The 11,438-nt window shown below is 36.5% G+C and overlaps 1 protein-coding gene across 1 annotated transcript; it reads right to left on the reverse strand.

Annotated features, from left to right (window-relative positions):
- Positions 1-1,896: 1,896 nt before the first annotated feature.
- On the reverse strand, positions 1,897-2,582 carry LOC149165630 (uncharacterized). The gene is made up of 2 exons (XM_089429886.1): positions 2,518-2,582; positions 1,897-2,344 (listed from the first exon to the last, which is right to left on the reverse strand). Exons 1-2 carry the CDS (start codon positions 2,580-2,582, stop codon positions 1,897-1,899), a joined length of 513 nt encoding a protein of 170 aa, XP_089286012.1.
- Positions 2,583-11,438: the final 8,856 nt, after the last annotated feature.

Here is an 11,438-nt window from a genome sequence, read left to right on the forward strand (position 1 = left end):
TGCTGATTAGAAATATTCAAATTTAAAATAGGATTTCTAAATATGGATTATTTTTGTCTTCAAAGACACTTGTGTTGCACGGTTGGCTGTCATTTACTGCTTTCATGATTTATTTGTAAACAGTGTTTCACTATAGTAGCCATTCTGTAGTAGCATTGGTCAGCTTTATCTGGTTGATCAAGTGCTGATTTCCTTCACCAAATTGACACACTTCAGAAGATTGCCAAATCAACTTACCTGCACTTCGAACCTCTTCCAAAACTCATTTCTCTCCCTTGCTTGCTATTCAAATGCTCCCACAGCTCCAAAAAAGTGAATGAATGTGTGGAAAATCAGGCCAACAGCAAGTTGTTGAGCATGCAAAGGGATTTTGGGATTTTTTCGAGGGACAAGTGTCATGAAATCGGGACATGAAATTGGCATGTGCCCAACACGAGTTTGACTTGTGTCATGCTCCCAGGACACGAGTCAAACTCATGTCCGGCATGTGTCATAGTGGTGTCATATCCAGCACAAAGAATTCATGATGGTGGGGGCGCATGTCATGTTACATAGCATATACCTGATTGGGTTTGTAAATGCTCTACTTAGAGCAACCATTTAGAATGGGTTCTTTACATTTCCATTTCAGATATCTGTAAAGATTCAATAGCATTTCCTAAGATTTTCCAAAAGCATATGCTCTCTTCTTCATAAAACACAATATAGTGATAAGTGGTGAAGGCATTCTCATGCCCTACAAAGCCAGACCATCCTACAGAAAGATGATATGCTCTATACACGACACGTTATGTTTTAGCTACATCATTACAAGATTCAGCTAGTCGATTAGCTTTGCACAACTCCAATCATACTCACCATATCCAAAAAACATATAAAACCAAGACTACACCCAGCCAGCGACTTTGTATCGTAATAGATAGAACAAACTAAACTTCAAGGCAAGGGCACAGGAAAATGTCTCATCCATAATAGGTCACACGAAATACATACACATATACAGTGACAGCCAAAATGACAATTATAAATCTTCTACTTTTGGGAGCCAAATAGAAAAATCAGAGTAAATATAATATTCAGTCAAAATTCCACAGACCACATTCTATGATTCTTAATCAGGTAATTATCAGAAAAAGAACGCTTAATGTAGATGATCTGAATCAGTCATTGACAAAAATGTTACAAGAAGTTGGCAAGTTGGAGACCAATGTGTGCACTGCAATCTTATTCACAATCTTGCAAGTTTATCCCAGAGCAATTTGAGATAGGTCACTTCTCATCATAATAAAAAAGAATGATGCAGATATTCTACAAAAATGCATTTACATCAGTTATCCACTAGATATTTAAAGAGGAGCAAAATCTTAAAGGATTGTCCTTCCAAGCTTAGATTACAGCTCTCTGCAGAAAACAAAGTTTCTCCATCCACAAGGTTCATGAATGTTTATCCCCGTAACCAGCAGGCTCGAGGTTCTTTAGGTTATCTAAAGCTTAAGTGAATCGCAAAAGGCCTTTTTTACAGAATCAAGCATCAGATATAGTGTTTTACAAAGTCCATTGAAGAATTATGTGCTTTTGTATGTTTTAAGCATACCTGCAAATAGTCAGTAACCAAAGAAGTGCTCACCATGTCTTGCAACTCTATGAAGGTTCGTGACAAGCTGCATTTCATGCTTGTACAATTCCAAATCACTGAAGCCGCTCTTCACTGTGTATATCATGTTGCTCCCTTCTGTGCATTTGGTCCATGTGAAGGGCAGACAGAGAGGAAATAGATGCCTCTGACCTTTTCAATTCAAACCCTAGTTCTTTCTTCTTCAATTGAAGTTTTAATTGCTCAGTCTCAAGTTTCATTCTTTCATTCTCCAACTTAAACCTCTCGAATTCTCTGTCCTTCTAACTCTTAAGCCTCTTCCACTTTAAACATTGTTGCTCCAATTCAAGTGCCCTAGCTTGAATACCCAGTTTCTGCTCTGCCAATTGCAAGGTCCGATTTCTCATCCACTGTCGTTTCTGCCCTTCTGTCCTGGTACCCTCTTGCAAAACACTCATTATCTCCTGATTGAAATTGTATGGGGCATTCAATATTTCGCCTTCCTGTGTCCCTCCATACATCCCCTGAACCATCCTCAGTTTTTTCATGAATTCTCTGACCTCACCCTCAATCTCGAAACCCCCCTCATTTTCATCACTCTCCTCATCCTCCTCTTCATCCTCCGTGTCTTCATCTGCATTCTCCTCATCATCCATCTCCTCAGATATCGGCCTAATCGCTTCATTCCTCTCTCCGCTTCTCATATTTGCCCACGCCAGCATCACACTATGCTTAGATTCTGCATGCATCCTGCCACCATTGTGATATGCTCACATCTCCCTGTAAAAAAGATGCTTAGAGCTCAGTATCTTCCTGACGCCCTCCTTCATCTTGGGGACAGATCCATGCCATCATGAATGCTAGGATTCTCAACTACATCACAAGCACTGCCCCTTCCATGGACATCACTCAGTCTCTTGTACCTCTTATTAAGGTCATTGAACTTATCTTCACATTGCTGTGGAGAAACACTATAGCCCTTTTCCATCATGAATCTTGACAAAGACTTCCACTTGCCCTTCTTCTACAAAATCCCAGCTTTCCTCTTATTCCCATCATTAGTACAGTCAGCATCCTCACCCACATATGAAACCACAGAAATCAAAAGCCTAACAATGTCATCTGTCCATTTCATTCGGTGCCACAGGGAGGAACCCTTCTTGCCCATATGGGCCTCTGTTCCATCCTCACTGCGCTCGTCCTCGTCGCTCAAAGGGGGCTTCGCCTTAACGTTTCTAGGGTTTCCGAGGGCTAGGCAGTGCTGCTGCCCATTAGCCTCCTGGCTCAAAGTCACATGGGGTTGAGCAATCGATATAGGACCTACCATAATAGGATGCTGACGAGAAATATGATGAAGTTGCAGAGCATCAAAGGAAGAAGGACCACCAGACAGCATAGTTCCATCCATTGCAGTGCCTTCCATTCTATCTATATTTCTATTTTCAATCAGATTTCAATGTATCTCTAACACTTACGGGGCAATTTCAGTTCAGTTTTCATGTGGGTAGTTATTAAACTTCCACAACTGAGTATCCAAACTATCCAAACTACCTGTTCCCAGAATACCCTTAGAACTGAGAGGAAACAATTGCTTTTTAGCATTGAATAAAGCCTCAAACATTGGTTTATGCATACCTTGATTGCAACTGTTGTGCCTCAGTAGGTTTTAGGCATCCTCATTATTGTACCAGACCACAGGAGAATCGCACCACATGTTGCTCCATCAGAGGCCCGCCAATCTCACATGGGTTCAGTGCAATTAACTTGTCTTCTTCTATAATTTCAATTGCAATATAAAGGGGCAATTCTCATTGTTAAATTTTGTTCGTTAGGTTACAATTGCAATATACTAGGGCAATTCTCATTATTAAATTTTGTCGGTTAGGTTAAGTTTTGTTTGGAATAAGTAAAATTTAAGTGGATCTAATTATTAGTAAGAACGCATTTATTTCATGGGTGCAGTGGTTATATTGGAAAAAGGGCGTTGTTTAACCATGGTATGGTTTGGTGGTTTTAATTGAAATTTGGTGAATTGTTTTTATTTTTTTGGGGTCAAATTTGTATCTTGGTGGTTTAAGATAAGTTTTGGATTTAAAAAATCTATTTGGTGCTGAGTTAATAATGAGACAAATTATGCTTAAAAAAATATGAGTTTTTGATTTTAAAAAATATAGATTATAGTGAGTTAATAATTTGCAAATTATACCTCGAAACTTTTCACAACTTGTTATTATAAACTAGGCCCCAAATAATAGCAAAGTAATAATTATAGAAAGGTTTTTAAGTGTAATGTGAATTTAATGAGATTATTTTATATTATATATAAGTAATATTTGTTAATTTTATATAATATATAAATAATGATTTAATTTTTTTAATAATGGGTTAGTTATAAAAAAGGTTTGAGTTATAAAGTAACAATTATATAAAGGGTTTTAAGTGTAATGTGAATTTAATTAGATTATTTTATATTATATATAAATAATATTTGTTAATTTTATATAATATATAAATAATGGTTTTATTTTTTTAATAACGGTTTAGTTATAAAAATTGTTAGGGTTGAATTTGTTTAGTAATATATAGGTTTGGATATGTATTGAAATAAAAAGATGATTGTGGCAATAGGGTTGGATAAGAATCCAAAATTTAGGAGTGAAAGTCAAATAATAAAATGCAAGTGTGTAATTTAATTATGATTGTTTGTTAAAATTGGAAGGTAAGTAAATAATGAAAAAAATTTATTGTGTGGCGTTTTCCAGCTCACTATGATGAGATGTTGTAATGTAATGTTTAATATTTTGACTAAATCAAATTACATGAAAAAAAAACTAAAAAAAAATTAAAATTAAAATTAAAATTAAATTAAATAAAAAGATTAATTTAAGGTAATGCAACTATTTTAACTTAGTCAAAATAAAATAAAAAGTAAAAAAAAAAAAAAAAAAAAAAATGGTCAATGATATTGGCTCATGGTATTCATGTGGAATGAAATAACCCTATAAATATAAATATAAAAATAGCTCATGGTATTGACCCATGGTATTCATGCAGAATATAGCATGTTTAAAGGGAAAAATTAAACCACCCTATATTCATCTTAATTCTAGATCTACCAAGCGTCTATATTCATCTTAATTCTAGATCTACCAAGCATCTATATTCATCTTAATTCTAGATCTAGCAAGCGTCTAGAGGGATCAAATTTCTTGATATGCAAACTCTTTTCACATTGAAAAGAAATTTGATCCATGTAACTTAAATTTAATCACGGTCTTTCATTAAATGGTAGCAATGAAGAATATTACTTTGAAATCAATTTTAAACTAATTTATAAAATAAAATAAAAAAACTTAAAATTTGAGCCTTTTATCTAGTATGGACGATATCAATATTAAAAATAAAAATAAAAAATCTCAAACTACTTTGGTTATGGAAAAAAATCATATATAATGTATAAAAATCGTAACCATGTAAATTAACTGGTTGGTAAATGTCAATAGGTATCAAAATGCTTACCTCATCATACATCATACATTGTTATGATTAAAAAAATCATAGACTTAATAATTTATTATTATTATTATTATTATTAGCGGCCTATAAATAGACATTGTTAGAATATCATGGGTCAATACCATGGTTTATTAATACCACATTTCCGAAAATTCATAGCTCATGTTCACATGACATTTTTTTTAATTAATCAATTTAATTAAAAGGAAAAAAAGGGCATACTAGTTTGGAGTAGTCTTTAAGTGCCACTTTTTGGAGTTTCCAGCATATTTTTGGGGGGGAAAGATTTGTAGCAAATCTTGATTTGTGTTGTTTAAATTGGTTTTTTGTGGATTCAACACCCTCAAAAACCCTGAGCACTTCGTTTGTGAAGAGTGTGCATGTCAAACTTGTGATTTCAATGAATTCCTACGGATTCTAGACAAATTGGATTTGTGATTTCAATGAATCCATTCTAGACAAATTAGATCGAGAAATAAACTGGAAAATTTTCCAAAAGTCACACTTAAAGACTACTACTTGTAACTAGTTTGGATATAAATTTCAACCTTTGATTTGTGAATACTATTAAGAATATTCTAGAATATTTCATATAGGTGAAATCCCTACCATCCACTTAATTTTGTTGATAGACATGTCTATTTCAAAATAGGTCTTCTAGGTCCATGGGGTCTTGGATAAACGGTGATTGGTGCTCTTGGATAGATGGTGATTGGTGCTCTATTAAAGGCACTCCTTGATGTGAAGTCTCACTGGTTCAAATCCTTGCCCTAATTGGGGTGATATATTTGACATGATGAAGATGTAGTCTTGCCAAGCTTACGAAAAAAATAGGTCTTCCAGAATTTTAATATAATTTCAGTAATTATTAGGTGGATGGTGGAGAAAGATGATGGAATATCCGTAGTAGTATACATATATCAAGGGTTAACATTTATCTCTAAGTGAATTATGTTCTTTTAATTAATCTATCTTAAATTAATTAATTAAAGAGTGTCATATCAACATTGATATATTGGGTATGTGGCATTAATAAGCCATGGTATTGTAACAAAAGCATTTTAGTAATTATTAGGTGGATGGTGGAGATTTAACATCCATGGAATATGATGGAATATCCATAGTAGTATACATATCTCAAGGGTTAACATTTATCTCTAAGTTAATTATGTTCTTTTAATTAATTTATCTTAAATTAATTGATTAAAGAGTGTCATTTTCAACCTTGATATATTGGGTATGTGGCATAATAAGCCATGGTATTGTAACAAAAGCGATTTACAAGTTAAGAATTTTCATGGCAAAGTGGGGTGAATTGAGATAAGTGTTTTGATGTTTTCAAACATCAAAACACTTATTGCGTTGAGCTCTCCAACCCAATATGGAAGTGATACTGTCATGTCCTATCTTGTCCAATTTACAAGTTAAGAATTTTCATGGTAAAGAGGGGTGAATTGCGATAAGTGTTTTGATGTTTTCAAACAACAAAACACTTATTGTGTCCAGCTCTCCAACCCAATATGGAAATGATATTGTCATGTCTTGTCTTGTCCAATTTACAAGTTAAGAATTTTCATGGTAAATAGGGGTGAATTGAGTTAAGTGTTTTGATGTTTTCAAACAACAAAACACTTATTGCATCGAGCTCTTTAGCCCAATATGGAAGAGATGTTATCTTTTCATGTCTTGTCATGTTATATAAACATTTTGACACAGTCAAATTACACAAAAATAAAATTAAAATTAATAAAATAATTATAATTATTAATTAAAACATTTTAACTAAGATAAATTACAATGAAAAAATAAAATAAAATAAATAATGATAATTATATTAATTATAATTAATAATTAAACCAACCTAGATCCATCTTAACTCTTGATCTACCAAGCGCTGAGAGGGATCAAATCACTTTCCTCTCTAAAAGATGTTTACACCTCAGCCCTTGGTAGATCTGGAGTTAAGATGGATCTAGGGTGGTCTCAATTCTGTTAAAAATATGCAACTGTGGTCAAATTCCACTTTGGACTACTCATTTGATGGAGATGATGATGGCATTGAGTTCCTCTTTTCGAGAAGACCAAAATCGACCTAAATATCACCTCATTCGGATAAGCAGAAGTTGGTTTTTTTATTTTATGCACCCACTCATGGATATTGGATCAGGTCGACTTCACACACATACACATTTAGAAAGTTCGGCCTCAACATCAAATGGACATCATTGGACACCCCCTAGAAGCCCATAAATACAACTGACCTAGAAGCTCATTTGGACATCACAACATCAAGCATCTTCTTCTCTTCTATCTAATTTGGTTCAACACATTGGTGAAGGAAAAGGTCATACGAAGGTCTGAAGTCTCAGATCTGAAGCTCGCAAAAACTTAGGGTTTATGTTCCGGACACTAACACAAAACTAGGAAATTTCATCCCTAGACGCACGCATGCTAAGGTCAAGATATCATCCAAGCTAAAAATGCTCCCATGCTAACCTGATGGGAGAGTCCATGGGTTTAACCACAGTTGACCATCATCCGAAGTTTACTAAAGTTGTTTGAATTCTGAATCAAGTTGTCTCTGATATATTCTTTCATTGTATACTAGTTTCTAAAGTTGTTGGGTTGTATTGTTGATCATATTGTATTGGTGATGAGCCTAGGTATTGCAACAAGAATGCTGCAACTCCCAGGGCTACCAGCTTTACTTATCAACCTGGGGTTCATACAAACTTGGAGGTGACAGTGCTATATGCACAAGTAAAAGTGAAGGTACTACCTGTTGTCATTGCTCATCTGGCAAGAGACCCCAGGGGTTCCAAGCCAGACTTCTATAGGGTCAGAAGAAGCTTAACTCTTTGATGGAAGAAGAGAAAATCTATCCTAAGGGAGAGCTACTTCTACTGCAGTATTGAAGAAAACAACATGTAATGATAAACCACACCATAACCTAACTAACCAATTAAACAACCATGCTAAGCAGAATTGCTAAAACAATCACTAATCCTAAGGCTGCTATCTAAGTTGCAGAAGTAAAGAGCATCAAACTATCCTAAGGTGCAAGCAAAGAAACTAAGCTAAATTGGTTTTCAAGCAGAAAAAGCAGTCGAAGATCGAAATTGGTGAAAGGAGGACGTAGGGATGCAGTAGCACCTAGGGATCATTGGATCGATCAATGAAAAGAAGATCGACGGTGGATATCTTATCACAGGGCTTTAAGCGAATAAATGGATGAACGGGGTGAATGAACAGGATGAACGATGGAGATCGTATTGCAAAGGCTTAAGTGAATGGATGGACGAACAAGGTAATAAAGCAGATGAATGGCTGAGATCTAATAGCGGGGATTAAGTGACTAGATGGGTGAACAGGTGAACGCACGTGATGAATGGCTGAGATCTTATCGCGCGGATTAAGTGACTAAATGGGTGAACAAGATTGTTATAGACATTTTTGTGCCTAACAGCATGAAGCATGAAATGTCAATAATCTAAGGGATCCAAAGTCCCTAAACATGTTGTTCCTACCCCTAGAGGAACAAGGTCAGCAAACCACAGCACTGAAAATCAGTTCTCCACCTGAAAACACTCAAAAACAAGCTATTTCTGGATCATGTCAGCTGCTCCACTGAGCATCTGCGCTGAATGTCAACTGCTCCACTCTGTACCTGCGCTAAATGTCAAAAGCAATGAAGGCTACCTGCGCTGGGCAAGATTGGCCAAGTGGCACAGTCATTCTGCAAGGTGTCAAATGCCCAGGAAGCTTCCAAAATGACACTTGGATCAGGGAATTCGCCTTGTGATGAGTAAGAGGATCTAGATCTCCAAGTGGAAGCAAGAAACTCCAAGTGGACTCAAGAACTGAAGTATAACTGAAGTGGGAGAGGACACTAGTCAGCTTCATGCCAGCCTCAAGCTGACTCATCCTTTCTCCAAAACTCCTATATATAGAGCTCTCTCATGAGGTCTAGGGGGGCTGGAATTTTGTGCAAGTAAGGAAGTGTTGTTGGTTTGAGTATAGAACTATTGGGTGATTGCTTTGAAGGAGGTGAAGAGGAGATTTCTTTCTGCTGGGAGGTGTTGCTGGATTGGGCCTATTATGGTTGTAACACTCTCAGAACTTTACTTCTTCTATTAATAAAGTATTTGAGGTTATTCTATATGCATGTATCTCTATGGTAAATTGATGCTTGTATATTTGATTTATTCTAATCCTTGAATCAGTTATGGATGTATGCTTCTTGTAGTTTCCTTTCTTTGTGCTTTTACAGGATCTTTGTGTAGCTGGGCCGGTGAAAGAGCAAGGAGCTAGGAGCAAGCAGCAAAGAGGGAAGATTGGATCAACCATTAGCGGAAGATAACGGTTAGTGGATCCCTTTTCTCTTCTCTCTCTCATCTCATAAAGAAGTAATCTTGAATAGCTTTGCTTTGATTGTTGCTGAGGTACTATCACCCTTAGAGTGGGATAGGGTCATTCCGTATTGGATACTTTTCCCAACAACAAATTGACGACTCTGCTGGGGATCATATCTTGTTGGTTGTTTGTGTTTTTGCTATTCATTTCATAAACAAAGGGAGTACCGAATCGAACTGTGTTTGAATCATTCAAATACAAAGTAGAGGGCAGCTACTCTAGCTCAGTTTCTGGGCAAGTTTATGATTTGAAGAGCTGATCCACAAGGACTCTAATAAGCTCTTAGTGATAGCTTTTCATCCTCCTTGTCATCCCTTAGTGTGTCCTTGACTGATAGCTTCTGATTTGAGCAAAAACTGTGAATTTTTTAGCAATCTGTGACCCGGAAACCACCAGAAACGAAAGTTTCGTTCTTCAGTGCAGGCTGTACAAAGGTTGTTTGCATTTCAGCGCAGTTCCCGAAGGGGCTACCTGCGCTGAAGGTCAAACAGGCAGTGTTCCACCTGCGCTGGACCAGTCCTGCCTTGTGCTGCTGGGGTTTCCTGTTGTTTCTTGCCCTTTTTTCACTCTTGTTTTGCTGTTTGTTACCAGTCAGTGGGCCTATCTGAAACCAACTTTCCTTGTCACTATTCCGCCTCAGTTGTATAAAGAAATTGTGTTTGTTCTTTGTGTATTTCTTGTACATTTACAGTTTCCCATAACGAAAGTGAACTAGTCTTGCTGTGACCTCTTAGATCTAGACCTGTTATAAAGTGTCGTATTGATCTTAAGAGTTAGTTTGTTTGATGTTCATAGCTGATTGGGCTTTTGCTTTCGTCATTTGGTTTGAGTTTATATATTTCTAGTGTCGAAACAAGTAAATCTTAAGGTGTCTTTTGATTTTGGACAAGCTTGTTTGCTTTCACTTGAAATTGAATTCAAAATTATACAACAGCTTTCTTTTTGCATTACACCAACATTAAGAAAGGGAAAAGAAATACTTGCATTGTGCATATACATTATGACAGTCTGCATGTTGATTTAGGGAAAAATGCATTAGTGTGTGCTCTATGATCTGTGTGAAAAGGTGTTATCTTTCTTTTCCCTCAGTAGTTAAGGTTTTCAAAGTTGAAAGATTGAAAAGCTTGCTTATCATCTTAGACTGCATTTAGGAGTGTTATCATACATCTCGTGGTGATCCATAAAGGCAAACTGCTAAACAAGATCAACCTTAAAATAAATTGAATTTACATAACAACGCATTGAAACATAACGCAAACACATAGAGGTCTAAGCTAGAGACGTGTTCCGGCGTCGTTAAACGTGATATCTTAGCGTTGAGTGGTTGGGTGATTCCTCCACGGTGAAGCGATAAGTATCAATACGGACTTGTGCTCCCACGCACCGTCGCGTATATATTGGGGGACCCCTATAGGAATAAAGCCTTTATCCAATAGGAAACCGTGTCGGCTGCCCTACTGATTGCAATGCAGTGAACACAGCATTCACGAAGATCGACCACTCGTACCGTAAAACGTATTCTGTGGTTTTGCGAAAAGTTTGGCACACCCTCTGCCTAGAACTCCAGAGCAGTTTCTTTTGGCCTTTTTCAAACTCTATAACTGAAAAAGTCCATCCGAGCATTTGTCACTTCGGGCTCGTTAAAACATCGAAGGAGACTAGAGTCATCTTTAGCTTTTTCTCGACTCTTAAAAAGTGAAAAAGCAAGTTGTGTCTAAGCATCGTTATAAAATTTATTTTAAACGGAACATAATCACCTCCTATTCCCGCGTTGATCTTAAGTTGAGGACATGGAACGCCCCAACCAAGGAACTCCACATGATGGAAATCCTAGTCCATTCTCCTCTTGGGGAGAAGTTGGTGCGCCCCACATGGCCACATTGTCGCTTCTAGGACTGACAATTGGCCTGCCTAT

This window comes from Pinus tabuliformis, chromosome 5_1 (assembly GCF_031772625.1).
Source record: "Pinus tabuliformis cultivar Carrire ecotype Pingquan chromosome 5_1, CPIR1, whole genome shotgun sequence".
NCBI classification, from domain to species: domain Eukaryota; kingdom Viridiplantae; phylum Streptophyta; class Pinopsida; order Pinales; family Pinaceae; genus Pinus; species Pinus tabuliformis.